Consider the following 15,627-nt stretch of genomic DNA (forward strand, 5'->3'; position numbering starts at 1 on the left):
TATCGGATGTTTAATTATGCCTGTGAGTGACATGGAAAAGCGGTCGAGGCTCAGCCTTTTTTTGTTTTGTTTTGTTTTGTTTTTTAAATTATCACATGACTATATTGGTACAAACATTGCTCTGCCAGTGTAGCTGATAGCCTTCTGCGATTTACTCGCCAAGCAGAAAATCTACCCACATTTGGCACTTGTCGGGTGTTAAATTGGACCCTGGTCGCAACTGATAACATAAACTGTGTCCCTCTGTCTCCGCTGCCCAGGTCTCCTACGGGATTACTTTGGAAACTACACAGTGGCCTTCTCCCTGGCTGGGGTGCCTCTTATGGTGGGGGGCGTGGTGCTCTTCTTTGTGCCCCTGATACACCGTAGGCTCCAGGCAGCGGCGTCACCAGAGGAGACGTCCACCACTGCCCACATGCTGCCCACCGCCCCACCAGTGGAGGAGCCCAAGAGCTGCTCCAATGGAGACATCCTGCCTGGCTACACTGATGTAGAGACACACATCTGAGTTGCACCGTTCAAAGGTTACATATATTTACATCATGACTGTACACCAGGAAGCACAATGCACGCATATTATCTCACACGTTACTCTCCTTGTGCTCTTTTTCCTCCCAGGGATTCAGCCCACCAGCACCTTTTCTCATCCTTAGATTTCCCTTCTTTCAACTATGGACTTCCTGTCGGCTGACCTTTAACCCTCTCACCCTCCTGGACTCTCATGGGCTGTTTGTTATTTTCACACGGAGAGAAATCGAAAAGGGCGCACTGGCTAAAAGCCACAGAGAGGACAAAAGAAGGCACATCAGCGTAGGACGATGATGGGAATGTATAAGGAGGATAAGCACAACACAGTCTCAACTAGGATTGTTGAATCAGCGGAGACTCTGTAGTAACACGTACCTCCAAGAGGAAAGAAATGTGATTTTAACCGACAGTGGTTTCTGATTTCACAGGATTAATCTTGCTACTTTAGCTTTTTAAAGCTCTAAAAATACTATGCTTTGTTTCTAGATTTCATATAAACACATGGTTAAGATTAGAGGCATATGAAATAAGAATTAGTGAAGGGATAAATTCACGTTTCCTTTATGTAGTACCTCATGCATCTATTTTTTTTATTTATTTTTATTTTTTTTTACCACAATGCATTTTTTTCAGTTTGATTAGCGGAATCACAATCTTATTTTGATTTGCTTTATTCTGTTCTGCAGTTTTCTGCTGTGACAGCTGCAACAGAAACACCTGTTGTTTCATCATAGGAGGTATCAACCACCAGACACAGTCACCTCAACTTCAACAGCACACTGCACTCACACCCAGGGTCCAAAATACTTCAGACTGTAACTGCTCTACCAGCCTGCCTGCATGGGGGGCAGATGTGTGAATGTGGCAGCTGTTGGTTCCCACGTACTCATACACCACGAACCCTAGACTGTTAGAGTTTTTCACGGTTTGAATTTAGGTCAGCGACTTTGAAGCTTGTGGCAGGTTAAAGGAAGATTTCACACCCCAAATGACAGTTTGTATATCAGTTACTCAGCCTGTGTTTTGTTAAATTCATGAAGAAATTTTGGTTTCTCTCACATGCCTCCATGGTGAACAGTGATTATAAAACGGAGAAAATTCTTGATGGATTGAAGTCATAGGGGTCTGCGTTCAACAACAGCATGTTTTCAAACTCTCACAACTCGTGCAGTGTACTCCAAGTCTCATTTATCCAGTTGTTTGCTCATTACTTCCCAAGCAGGCAGCTCTTACAATTGTGAGCTAAAAGTGAAACTTATAAACTTAATAGCTCTCTTCAAGGCCAGACTACATCCAGAAAAACAGTAATTTTACCTCACTGAACACGGGAGCTGCTGGTCTACCTCTGCCTCGATCTGTTATTTAGTGTGTGTTACTGCATGACTTTGGTGAATCTGAATTAACACCAAAGTCACACAAACTGTTTGAGGCAGTAGTAGACCAGCAGCTCCCGTGTTCAGTGAGGTAAAATTACTGATGGCTTTGAAGAGAGCATTAATAAGTTTCACTTTCATCAGTGCACCGATGGGAAGGGCTGTCTGTTTGGGATGTACTGAGAATAGGCCCGTTTCCACTGAAGAAGTTCCTGGTACTATTTGGGGGGCAGGAACTACTACAGGAACGTCCTCTCGCTTGGCCCTCTCAACCACCGTGTCTCCACTGAGAGAGCGGAGTAGGAGGAAGGTTCCTGTAAAGTTACCAGGCTCTGTATGTGATGTAATCGTTGCGCAACCATTTTGACCGGGGCGACGTAGTGGCGTAGGGATGCCGTTAGCCGATAGCGGTGTCTGTAATAACTCACTAAACTCACAAAGTGGCCCGTGAAAAAAATATTTTTCCAGTGGATGTCTTAGTTACAACATGATTGAGCTAACTGGAGTAGTTTCATGTCGTTTCCGACAACGGGAGGCTTTTAACAGATGACGTCCTGATGTTAGCTTTGCTGCTGCTGCTGTTAGCTGTCCCTGTCAGTGGCAGCCACTGATGCTTTCTAGACATCAAGATTTCCCTAAACTGAATAAATACCACACATAGCAACACAAAACTGCTTTGCTAGCTCAATCATGTTGTAACTAAGATATCCGCTGGAAAAAATATGTTTTTCACGGACCGGTTATTGAGTTTGTTTACATGGCGGTGGAAGCTATGAACAAGCTAACCCTCGTCTGCTGAGTTTTAAAAATGCCGGCTATTTTGTTGCTTTCTGTTGACGTCACATTCCGCCTTGAGTATATCCAATCAGCACCAAGTAATCCCCAAGCCCCAGCCAGGAGTTTTTTGGGGCCATTCTGAGTACCTACTCCGAGGCAGGGACTTGTTTAGCCCCTGTAAAAGTTCCGGAACTCTGTCCTTCGGGGGTGGTTCCTGCGGTGGAGACACGCACCAACGGCCCTGGCTCCGTAAAATTACCCCAAAGTTCCTGCGGTGGAAACAGGCCTTATATGACTGGATAAATCCGACTTAGATTAATGGTGTGCTGTGATGCCAGTCCAGGTCTGTCGTGGGATTTTGTGATAACCACACATTATTATTGCAATATTCAGCTATGAATTAATTTTTAATTGACTGCCATGAGTTGGACAATGGATCGCTTTATTGTACCGGACAATTATGACAAAACACCAACGAAAACGACCTAACACTGAAAGAAAAGTCAGTCGACAGAATCACAAAAGCTACCTGTCTTATTTTTTATTTTTATTTTTTATTGGCCTATGTTATGATGAGAGTGACAACACATGTTAAAGAAGCTACTGTGCACAGATATAAATACAGGTGTGCCTTGAGATTTTGGCTGGCCCTTTGGTGCATTTGAAAACCACTGGATTATACTGTGGTAGATGTGTGAGAGTTTGCAGACGGATGTTTTTATATAGTTTTTCTGTTGTGAAACGCAGTCGCCTATGACCTCAATTCATCAAGAATTTCCTCTGGTTTTGGATTTTTTTTTTTCACCATGGAGGCAAAAACTGTTACTTCACATGTTTAATGTAACACAGGCTGAGTTATTGATAAACTAGTAGTCATTTGGGGATTGAAGTTTTCCTTTAACTTGGTGAATTGTGAGAGCTGTGCATCTGCTGCCTGATATTAATGAAACGAAACACTACAGTTGGTACAAGGTCTTCTCACGAGTCTGTACAGCCTTAACTCTCAGTGTTTGTTTGTTTTTCCAATCACCAAACTCGACAGTTATTATTGGCCTTTTAAAGTTTCGGCAGGGTGCTAGACAAGTCTACACAAACCGTGTTTGTTACGGCTTGGACAGTAGTTTTTGAATCGTGCAGTCCTGATGGGAGATTAACAGCTGTTGGTAGCATAGGATTTCGAATCATTTTGTTCTGAACTTTTCCTCCGTGTGAATGTGTGGGTGCGGCACCTGTGCATCTGCATTTTTGACAGAAGAGTCAGTTACTGCATTACAGTCTGTTGACGAGAGGGGACTACTGAGATTAAAGCTGCCAAATGACCTGAGCCCTCATCAGGCCACCTCACCGATAATCCAGTCAATTTGCTGCTTTAGTTTAGCTCTGTGTCACGAGGGTGTCGCTCACTGTGTTGGCAGTAATGAGACAAATCGAGATATTCCCTCGCAAGGACAGTTTGCAGTCGTTATGTTTCATAAACATTTGGACCACTTACCTCTGCACTCTTAGATTACTAGTTCTCCTGAACTGTGAACTTACGTGCACAGATGTGAAGTAGAGCTGCAATAATTAACTGTTCGAGTTCAACGCTGGTTATACGCATAACTGAATAGCACAGAGGGGAATTGGTACACACAGTGGGGAGGGAAACGTTCCTTGTTGTCAATCCCCCTCTTTGCCGTCACTGCCGTCATTCAGTCGGTTTCTGTGCTGCAACACTTTAGAGCCTAAAAGCGACACAGACCTCACTGCTGAGTGTAGCTTTTTTGGTAATGTTACAAACAGTTCTGAATAGGAAACATACATCTATACCTCAGTCATCAAACAATCCTCAGCAATCCAGTTGAACAAGTTCTTCATTACGTTAATTTCACTCCTCTGTGTTGTGGTTTTGTCATCGGAATCAGAATCATGTGTCAGAGCCGCAAAGCTGCCAAACGTCTGTTTTCAATCACCATTGCTTCCTCCGAAACCTCATTAGTGTCTGTTTAGGAACCACAAAACTGTGGAAATGTCAGACTTCCATTCCCTTTAATCTCATGGTGCGTAATCCATTTAGAGATTTACTCCTCCTCCTTATTTTGCCTTCATATCCATTTGCTCCTTTATTCTTCACCCTTACCATTCCTGCTGTCTCACGTGTACCTCCACGTTTGGTGGTTATCATTCTCTTATCACAGCCTCACATTTTATCTGTCTGTGTTTGAGGAAATACAGTTATATAAATGTCTAGATGATAGAGACACTAAGCTATAAGCAGTGGTGACCCATTTAATGGTGAAAGCATGTTTAAAAGCAAAAACCATCGGCCTCTAGTTTGACTGATGAAGTGTTACATTTTGTTGGCAGTGCAAACAGTTGTTGACACTTTTTGCAGCTGCCACTAGCAGACGGAAACTACAGGTTTTTGTGATTAAAAAGTACCTGGCTGCCTGAATTGTCAGCGTACCAGTCGTGTAAGCTAACTAATATCATAAATTGTCATCACAGAGTTTGAGGTTCATCGGCCTCCAAACAAATCCCATTAACCTGAATGAAGCTCCTGCACAGTAATCTGACTGAAAACACTGAGCCCAGTTAATCTTAAAGATAATGGGATCATTCTCGTTTTACAGTATTTTTTAAAGGCCTTTATGTAACCGAATCAGTGTCCTCCAGCCTAATACAAGTTATACATTTATTTATTTATTTATTTGTTTAATTGTTGTGTTATGAAGGTGGCAGGTGCTTTCCATAACACTGCAGAACTGCATGAAATATCAGTAACCCATCACTCTAATTGGACAGCACCCACCCATAATGTAAAGATGACGCTTTTACAGAAATAAAATGTCTGTTACTGCCCCACTGAGAAAACAGTGCCAAGTGTTACTTACAAGTTGCACTAATTTACTGCTGTCAAACTAGAGGCCCGTGTCCCACAATCTGGCAAACGAATGAGTGAATGAAAACGACCACAGGGGGCTTCCCCTCTGGCGGCCATTTTGGAGGACCTCAGCCTTTCGTTTAACGATGGCTGCAACAATCTGATTGTGTTTCTATGCAGAAAAAAAATCCGTCTCAACAACATTGACTAGAGTTGTTTAGTTTTTGTGTTTTTCTGACTGTGAACTCCATCCATTGTTTTGTTTTGTTTTGTTGAATGTGTCGTCACCTTGTTAGCTAGCAGCTCAACGCGAGTGTTGTTTTCTAGAGCGTATTTTTGAAGAAGAGACGAGGACTAGAAGAAAAACGTTTCAGTCACAGCAGTGACCTCAAATCTCAGCCCAGTCGCCAGAGTAAATGTCGACGTTGTACGTTTCGGCAAACCAAGGTTTCATGTGTAGTGGATATGTTGAAACTTTATGCTGTGGTTAACACAAAAAGCACTTGCTTACAGTTTGGAAAAGATCATGTCTCGGCTTAAATACTACCTGGTTTTGGTGCCACAAACGCCGCTGGAAACACACCAGTTTTGTTATTTTCCGGTGTTGAAAAGAGGATTGTAGCTTGGAAGGTGTCACGCCATCCACCATCCTCTCCATTTCTCAACAACAAAGTCATCTCATATACATGTTGTCAGAGCTACGTCACTTTAGAAATGTTATGATATGTATGAAATGTACAAATGTATCCATGGTTTGCAGAAATGTACAATTCTATGTGGCGACTGGGCTGCAAAAATCTGCCTTACAGTTACTGACCCAGCTGTGATCCACCACAACTAGATCTGATCAGAGTTGCTAGATTTGAGACTGTATAGTGCATTTTCAAGATCTTAATGTGACTTTTACTCATTATTGTTCTTTTGTTTTGTTGTTTTCATTGTTAATTCTGGATCTTTTTCTTAACGGCCTCCTCACTTGAGTTCACCTGAGTCAGACTCGGACCCAGTTTCTGGTCAGAACCAGCTGAGTGCTCCTTTTTATCAGTAGCTCTATGTAGAGAAAACTGACATGTATCGGCGTATGTACTTTATATACTTTGTAATGGTTTTTAATTAACCATAAAATGTTTTATTGTTTTTAAGAATTGATTTTTATGTGTTTGTTGTTTTTAGTGATACACTTAAATGACTACTGGAAACCGTTGAGGGTTGTTTATCTGTTCAGTATGGAAATGAAATGTAAAAGTGAAGGAGCTGAGTGAATGAATGAAGAATGATTCAGTACGTCTGGATGGTTGCACAGTGCCTGTGCAACCAGTGTTGGGCCTGCCAAAGTCTTTTTGTCTATGCAGCATTGCTGGGCTCGCGGCACACTCTGTGTGACCGCTTCGCTTTCCTGAAGTCATGTCAAACTCTAAACGATGAGGATTTACTTGGACTCCAAGTTTGCATTTGTCTGTTGTAGCCTGCAGTAGTTTCAGGACCAGCTAGACCTGAAGTAGTGCCCCTTACCTAACATATAAACTACTAACACTACTACTTAATGTTTTTTAAGACTGTTTTTATAATTAGAAAGTTTTCGAGCTGTGGTTGAACTGAAGCTGTTTTCCCTCATAGTCAAAATGGTGAATACTTAAAGGGACAGTTTACCCCATAATCAAAACCACATAATTTTCCTCTTACCTGTAGTGCTATTTATCAATCTAGATTGTTTTGCTGTGAGTTGCAGAGTGTTGGAGATATCGACCGTAGAGATATCAGCCTTCCATTGAATATAATGGAACCAGATGGCATTCGGCTTGTGGTGCTCAAAGCACCAAAAAAATACATTTAAAAACTCACCAGCAATGTCTCTTTACAGAAATCATAACCCATTTACTCAAGATAATCCACAGAGCTTGTCATGAGCAGTTTCACGTTTCAAGAACTATTTTCTTTCTACCAAACTACACCCACCAACGGTATCACTGCGCAGATGGAGGTAGGACTGTCCTGAATACCAGTTTTGGGGCATTGCAGTTAATCAAAGAGGACATGTTTTGACACATTTTCAGTCATTGGACCTAAAGTACTGTGACAGTTGTCCACTACATTAGCATGCAGGTCACAGCAACGCAACATAACATTAGCCATAATAGCTAAAAAAAAAAAAAGAATACTTAGCTTTTGGCTAAACTGTTACTTGCAGTTTTCAGATGGCTTGCCAAGCTTGTTGTGTGATGTGCAAGTTTCCTTTGGCAAATCTGGCACTCAACTTTTTATCTGTTCCAGACAATTGACTTTTTCAACATCTTGCTAGCATATCTCCAAGGCTGTCACAGGTGGTCAAACTGTCAGAGTCACAAAAACAGGCCTGTCACTGAGTTTAAATGTTCTTGTCTGGGCATAACGAATAATCAATGTTGATGCATAATGAATTATGCTGGATTCAGATTTCTTGATTTATGGGCTATTTGGGTTATGGTGTAAAAAAAATGGAGCGATTACCATGGCACCGATCAAAGCATTGAAGCAACTGGGTCAGCCCTAGAAGGAAGAGTGCATCTACTCATGGAAGAGAGGCTCGTGCTTGTATGAGATATAAACATTAATGGCGTCCTCCTTGGCTGAGCCCGCTCACAGTTGGCAGGTGTAGTTTGGTAGAACGAAAATAGTTCCTACATGAAACTGCTCACAACAAGATCTGCGGATTATCTTGAGTAAAAGGGGCATGATTTCTGGAAAGACACATTGCCGTTGAGTTTTTCAAATGCATTTTTTTGGCGCTTTGAGCACCACAAGCCGAGTGCCATCTAGTTCCATTGTATTTGAGAGAAGGCAGACATCTCTACGGCTGATATCTCCAACACTCAGCAACTCACACTGAAACAATCTAGATTGTTAAATAGCACTACAGGTAAGAGGAGAAATATGTATGTTTGGTTTTGGGTTGAACTGTCCCTTTAACATTTCTCTCCTGTGTCTGCTTTTCTATTTCTTCTGGTGCTTGCCTTGGGTGTACAGTGCACAGGTCAGAGCTGCAGAGAGGCACAATCGGGCACAGTTTGGGCTTGTTAAATTCTCCCAAGATAAAAATGTGTCATATTTACTAACTAAACCAGTTTGTCATGTTATCCAACCGTGGCATCATGTCATTTAGCATTTTCTTGGATCAACTGCTGACATTTGTCGGCTGGTTGCCAGAAAACAGAACGCAGCCTCTGAGTCTCACCTCATTAGACTGAAGTCAACCCAAAGTTACTGCAGCATCGAGCCTCGTTACTGGACTCTGCAACGTGCCGCTTCTCTGCTCCTCTGACCTCACTCCCTGCTTGCTGTTTAACTGCTGTGCTTTCGTCTCAGCCTGAAAACTGTGCAAACAATCTGTGAAACAGGATAGCTAAAGGTCTAGATATATCATGAAGCTGAGCCATGATCTACAAAACACCTCATAAACTGCCATGGACCACCTCCAGCAAGAACACCAGTCACCATTTTTATTTTCTTGTGAAGGAAATCTCTCGGTCACACCTGAGTAATGTCTTTATGTGCTCCATATGTTCTGTTATTCGTGCATATTTTCATAATCTTGACTTTAGGCGTCATGCCGTCACAGCTATAAATACTCCTGAACTTTCTGTTGTGATATATATCTGTATGGTGCCATGGCAACACTTGGCCCAGGCCTTCCCACAGCCTTACATGTTGAAATATTTCTAATATTTCAGTACCGAGCTCTGCTAAACTTTCCTCCTCTGAACCTCTCTAAGGTTGCTGCAGTTAAACCTCTATTGCCTCTCTTCACTTCTTAAAGCTGTCCTCCCTCATCCCTACACGAGCTATACCTTTTTATATAAATACATATTTGTTTTAGTCATTTTACAAAATGTTCTAACAAGGCCAGTGATGCCACAGGATCTGAAATTAAGTCATGCTGCTAGAAAAATTAATGTAATTTTTTGTGTTTTTTTTCTTCTTCTTTTTTGTCGAAGTAATTTTGAATCTGTATCAAAAGAGGCACATTTTTTTTCTATTAAACCAACAATAAAGATGTAATATGAAAACAACCCATGCTGTCATTGCCAGTCACTCCTTTGTTGGCTGTGTGCTTTCAGTCCTCAACTGCTCCACTTCCACGTCAGAAGCTGCAGGCGATCACGTCGGAGATTAACCCCAGAACCCCTCGAATGCTCGAAGACGTAAACACTCTGCTGCTGTTTCAGGACACGCTGAATGAGTCTTCAATCGTGGGATCTGCTCGTTATCACCACAGCAACACGGTGGAGTTCATTCAGGCACAGAGTCCTCCCTTGACTCCTCCGTTCCCCCTATTTAACCTCGGTATCTCACAGCCGGGCAGCCATTCATGCTGAGTCTTGAAGATCACGCTGAAATCACGCTGAATCAGTTCCGAGCTGCAGAGCTCTTTATGTACATACAGGGATCTGTTGTTTAATATGTCACAAGGCAGAGAATACGTCACTTGTTGAGGCTGCCTTTGAGCCCGGGGCTGTCATCTCTCTGTCTGAGGAATGAGCATTAATAGAAAGAAGAAACATCCTTAGCTGGGGCACAAATAGAACAAAACAATCATGTTATTAAATCAAATGCAACATTAACACAACCATTCACATCCCCTTAGGTTGCATATTAATTTAGATTATGAATATCCTCCTGACAAAGCTGACTCATTCACTTATCTTGGACCCTGACTCTCCTCTAAGCCCCATATTGATTTTATTATTAAAGGATCAAGTCAGAAAAAGAATAATGCCACAGTTTATATTGTCTGTTATTGATGATGCTGACACTGCCTAACAAAACACATCTGACACTCATTTTAGACCCCTTAGTGTACTTTGTAATTCTCTACGTAGATTTATGATTCTATGTATGAATCACTGAATCTAGAAGGCAGTTTCACTGGGTTCAATTCATTTTCAAATGTGTTCAAATGTCAAGAGCCTCAGAGTCATTCTGGACAGCACTCTTTGATTCAAACCACTACTGCTTTCTTCCATCTCTGCAGCATTTCCAGACTCCGCCCATCACTGTCCCAGTCCAGCACTGAGGTCTTGGTCCATACATTTGTCACATCTCGTATTGACTAGTGTAATGCAGTACTCTCTGGTCTTCCCACCAAACTCATTCACAGGCTTCAAATCATTCAAAACTCTGCTGCCTGGATCATCAACCACACCAAATCATCCGACCACATCACCCCCATTCTCATCCAACTACACTGGCTCCCTGATTGAATACAAAAACCTTCTGCTCACCTTCAAAGCCCTCCACAACCTAGCACCCACCTGTCTCCCTGACCTCCTCCAGGAGTACACACCCTACCTCTCCCTGCGCTCTTCCTAAGCTGACCATCCCCACCTCACACCTCAGCATCATTGCTGCCAGGGCTTTCAGCAGCACTGTCCCCAGGCTCTGGAACTCCCTCCCTCCACACATTCGACAGTCCGACAGCGTAACATCCTTCAAATGTCTGTATGTTATTTTATGCTCTGCACGGTGACCTTGGGTGTTTTGAAAGGCGCCTTTTTAAATAAAATGTATTATTATTATTATCATTAGGGTCCGGGCAGCTAAGCTACCAGGACACTATTGTAATCTTAGGTCGTCGTCGTCGTCGTCATCGTCGTCGTCGTCGTTGTCATCTTCTTCGTCTTCTTCGTCTTCTTCTTCTTCTTCTTCTTCTTCTTCCTCCAAGGAAATCATACTTCCCATGGGTGAAAACTCACCAAACTTTGCACAAAGGTCCAGTCTCATGCCAGATATCCTCAGCTGTAAACTCAAGCCAATAGTCCTGATGGTGTCACTACAGCAAGCATCTAAAGTTCATAACTTGGAAACTTCATAACAAGTCAACCATACGTGCTACAACTTCACAACTTTCATCAAACTGCAGCCCCAGTACTGAAGAAACTTTTGTACATTTAAACCTGTTAAAAATTATGATGTTCATCACTCTGTTTTTTTCAAAAACTGTAAAACTTCTTAAACCTATCTCCTCCCACAATTTTTGCTCAATTGACACCAAACTTGCTACAGAGCATCTTCAGACTGTCCTACAAAAACTACATTCAATTGTCCCTCATATTTGAAACAGTTTGTGACTCCATGTAATTCCTCATATCCACTTAGACACATGCAATATCTCTTTTTCTTTGTCCCCAGAATGATGTTCAAGGATGTTGGATGAAGGTCATTTTAATACAATCCTCTTCATTTCTTGAGATCTGTTACCTCTTTCGGCTTCTTCATATTCACATCTCCAAACAACTTGCTCATGTTTTTAAGTTGTTGTACTGAAAACTGCTTTGTAAGTATTCAAGGTCACGGTATCCAATTCCAATTGTTCTTGTACAACAGCTGAGGGCAGAGGCTGTGGGTGGGAGATGCCGAGCGAGATGTCTGTATCTGTGTTTGTAGTGTATGTTTGTTATGTAATGCAGTTTGTCTGTGTTTTTGTTCTGTATTTGTGCCTGAGGACCCCCTCTGAAGATGAGATGCAGCATCTCAAGGAGCTATCCTTTCAATAAATTCAAATTAAACTACGACACAGTTCTTTTAATGATCTGATATAATTCCTTTTTTCACCAAGGGTTCATTTACATGATCAGAAACTTGTTAGAATGAGGCACGATGCAGCAGAAAACTGCACCAAAGGTTTCAAGCACTTTGCTTTAGAAACAGAGAACTTTTTTTACAACAATCTAAAGCATCATTCTTAAATCATCGACTTAGTAAGATTTGATTGTTGTAAACAAGTGTCACACACTCTGGCCCCATATGCATTTCTTTTATTCGGATGATGTTTCGGCCTTTGGGCCTTCTTCAAGATCAACAAACATATTGAGGCACAGGTACACTCGTGTTAAATGGACCACACCTTTGTCACACAGATGATAATGATGAGGTGATCATGCTACACCATTAGGTCGATCTAAATCACAGTCACACAGCTGACAGTGGTTAGATAATCATGCACAGCATTAGGTTGAGCCAAAAAAAAAAGAAGCAACTTTGAGGCCCTCAGCAAATCAAGACCTTTAAACCAAAATGTTGTCAGGAGCTACAGCCAATCACACGTCATGAAAACAAATGACAGCCACTACATAGTAAAATACAAAGTATTAAACAGATTAATTATAGATAGACAGCAAAAGTTTGTATGATTCAGTTTTGTTTTAATGATGATCAGCCATTGACAATTAAATTTTATTGCAGTCTACTACAAAAATCACTTTCTGTTTAGTGCTTTATTTGTGCAAATGATAAAAGTAGTTTTAAAAAAAAAAACCACTGATACAGAAAAGCACAGGTGGGGTGAAATAAAAAAAAAAACACGTGGGCTTGAAAAAGGACTCCACTCAACACTGAAATTAAAACTAGCTGTATGTGTTTCAACAACCATTTTTAAATATCTAAAAAGAGAAAAACACATATTCCAAACAAGTAAAACTGAAGATAAAAAATGGGGGAAAACAGCTTTAGTTGTGTGTGTATGGTGTAAAATAACCAGAGGTACTGTGTCAGAGTGTGAAAAGTCAAAGAGGATCAAACAGTGCATCTTAAATGTCATGACCCAGCTCATGTAGGCCACGACAAGAGCAGGGAAATGCACACTGGTTGAAGTGTTAGTCAGTAGCAGTAGTAGTAAGAGTGTGTAAAGACAAGACACGGTGCAGGCAGGAGTGAGAGGAAAGAAGAACAAGGATTCTAAATGCATTCTGGGTAGACTGACCAGGTGCACCCAGTTGCACTAATTCAGACTCCGCCTACCAGGACCTGAAGGGAGACACTGAACACCTGAAGCTGCCTGGAACAAGACACAAACATGCAGGCTGTAGCAGATACAGAGGGCTGTCACATGAAGCTGACTGAGGACTGTACATGCTGACAGACAGATGCCTCCTTACAGTAACAGCAAGTGCAGGAATCCACTGTGCCTGTGCTACAACTAATGCAACACTGTGGATTGTCCAGGAGGGGGCGCCCCTCCCTCATGTCTCTGAGTTACACACATTGACCTCATGGAAAGGATCTGACATACAGTCAATGTCAAAATATTTCATTGTCAGGACTGAAATCAGAAATATTTTATTGATCCTCGGGGGTAACTGTGATATGTTGCAGTCGCTTTAATGTATAGTATAGAGAATTATTAAGTGTAAAAATAACAAGTGTGTAAAAAATATGTGCATGTGTGCATTGTGCTACAGTGTAATAATTACACATGATTTATATATTTATTTATTATTATTTTTGTAGTTTATTTTATTATTTTTATTTCTGTGTCATGTCAAAAATCTGAACTGACCCACCTTAGATTACAGGATGTATATACAAAAAAAACAAAAACAAAACACCACAAAAACTGCTTCTATAATCTTTCAAATACAATAACATATTGGACAAATAACTAATATCAGTGACGTGTACACTGAAAATAAGCGCTACATATCTTTATCATGATGCAATCCTCCCTAGTTTTCCGTTGCTGGCTTTCTCCAAGCTAATCTAAATGTTTCATCTGTGAACAGCCAATTCAGTCTGTTTGTTGTCCTTATTTACTAAATAAGTATTGTTTGGTTTTATTTATATTTGGTAATATTTCATTGTGAGGAGGGTTAGGAGTCAGTGACTTACAGATTCCTAGAGTAAGAACAGGACAAGCGTTGTGAAATGTTGTCTGCAGGAGTTTTCTGTTTAACTAATAATGTCGTCACACTGGAAACTTGTGTGAATTAACCATCAAACCAGTTCACACACACACACACACACACACACACACACACACACACACACACACACACACACACACACACACACACATCTGTGAGCAATACCTATCAGAGATTATACTTAAATATTAACCAGAATGTTAAAAATACATTTACAAACTAGAAAAGCACTCGGACAGTCAGACCTCCGCCAAGCAGCTCGGATTTCCCGCCATTTTATTATTTTATCCACTTCGCTTCAACCGATCACCACCAACATTTTATCATCTGTTCCTTGTCCCATTATCAACCTTTCCTGAAAATTTCATCATCGTTTGGAAATTTTTGAGTTATTTTGCAGACAAACAAAAACAGACCAAAGCTGGCGAAAATATGACCTCCTTGGCGGAGGTAAAAATGCTGATTTGTTTTTATCAGTAACTAGAAATCACACACATTTTTTTGGTGCGTCATGACAGTGATAAAACACATGTCTCACTTGTGACTCTTCCGGAAAATATATCAGGGTGGAGGTTAAATGTGAAGTTGATGATTCTCAAGTTAAATATAGAAAGTATTACTTAACAAATGTGTTGGAGATCCAGTGTGCACACATTACCACAGTAAATGGAGTAACTTTCAGAAGAAGAAGTAGAAGAAGAAGAAGAAGAAGAAGAAGAAGAAGGGTTAGTTTAAGGTCTACTTGTGGTTTGTGCTACCTTACAGCCAGAGGCCTCTCGGTCCTCAAGGGTCTGGGAACCAAAACAGGAAGTGATGTAAGAGAGAGTGATAAAACTGTGGTCTTTTTTTTTCCTGTTGTATCACACTGTTTTTTTCCTGCCCCCTTCATGCCACTTCCTCTCTGAACTGCCCACAGAGAGACAGATTCCTTCACACTGCTCTTACACACTGGCAGGTTGTGACAAAGGAAAATGTGGCAATCATTCTCTGAAGTCCAGAGAAACTGAAAGCACAGATCACAAATTAGTTTCATTATTCGGCGATTTTTGTGAAATTATGCTTTTCTTGGGAAAGCTATTGATAATGAAAGCCACCCCTTTTTTAGAAATGTGTACGAAGCATTTCCCATATTTGTCATTGCTGGAGGCGAGCTCGGGCCTCTGCTCTGCTGCAAAAAGAGGAATTTGAAGTTTACCATTTTTTAAAGGAGCTTTGTGGTTAATTGCAAATTTTAGCCCATTAACCGCAAAACCTACAGTACACAGTATATTTAGATTTAGTTCCCTTTATTCTTAACAACCTCACATGAACACAAGCATTTGTCTGAACAGCCCTGCTTGTGCTTACACCTGCATCAGCGATTAAATTATTAGTAGTTAAATAAATTTGATCAGTTTGATGATGATCGAGC

The 15,627-nt window shown here is 41.1% G+C and overlaps 1 protein-coding gene across 1 annotated transcript in view; it reads left to right on the top strand.

The window, feature by feature from the left end:
• The window catches only part of slc16a2 (solute carrier family 16 member 2), a 46,487-nt gene extending 36,991 nt beyond the window's left edge, over positions 1 to 9,496 (top strand). The window contains exons 6-7 of the mRNA XM_049585313.1: positions 261 to 524; positions 619 to 9,496. Of these exons, the coding sequence (XP_049441270.1) occupies positions 261 to 508 (248 nt within the window). The 3' untranslated portion in view covers positions 509 to 524; positions 619 to 9,496. The remainder of the gene's footprint in view (positions 1 to 260; positions 525 to 618) is intronic.
• The last annotated feature ends 6,131 nt before the right edge of the window (positions 9,497 to 15,627 follow it).

This window comes from Epinephelus fuscoguttatus, linkage group LG9 (genome assembly GCF_011397635.1).
Source record: "Epinephelus fuscoguttatus linkage group LG9, E.fuscoguttatus.final_Chr_v1".
Lineage (NCBI taxonomy): Eukaryota > Metazoa > Chordata > Actinopteri > Perciformes > Serranidae > Epinephelus > Epinephelus fuscoguttatus.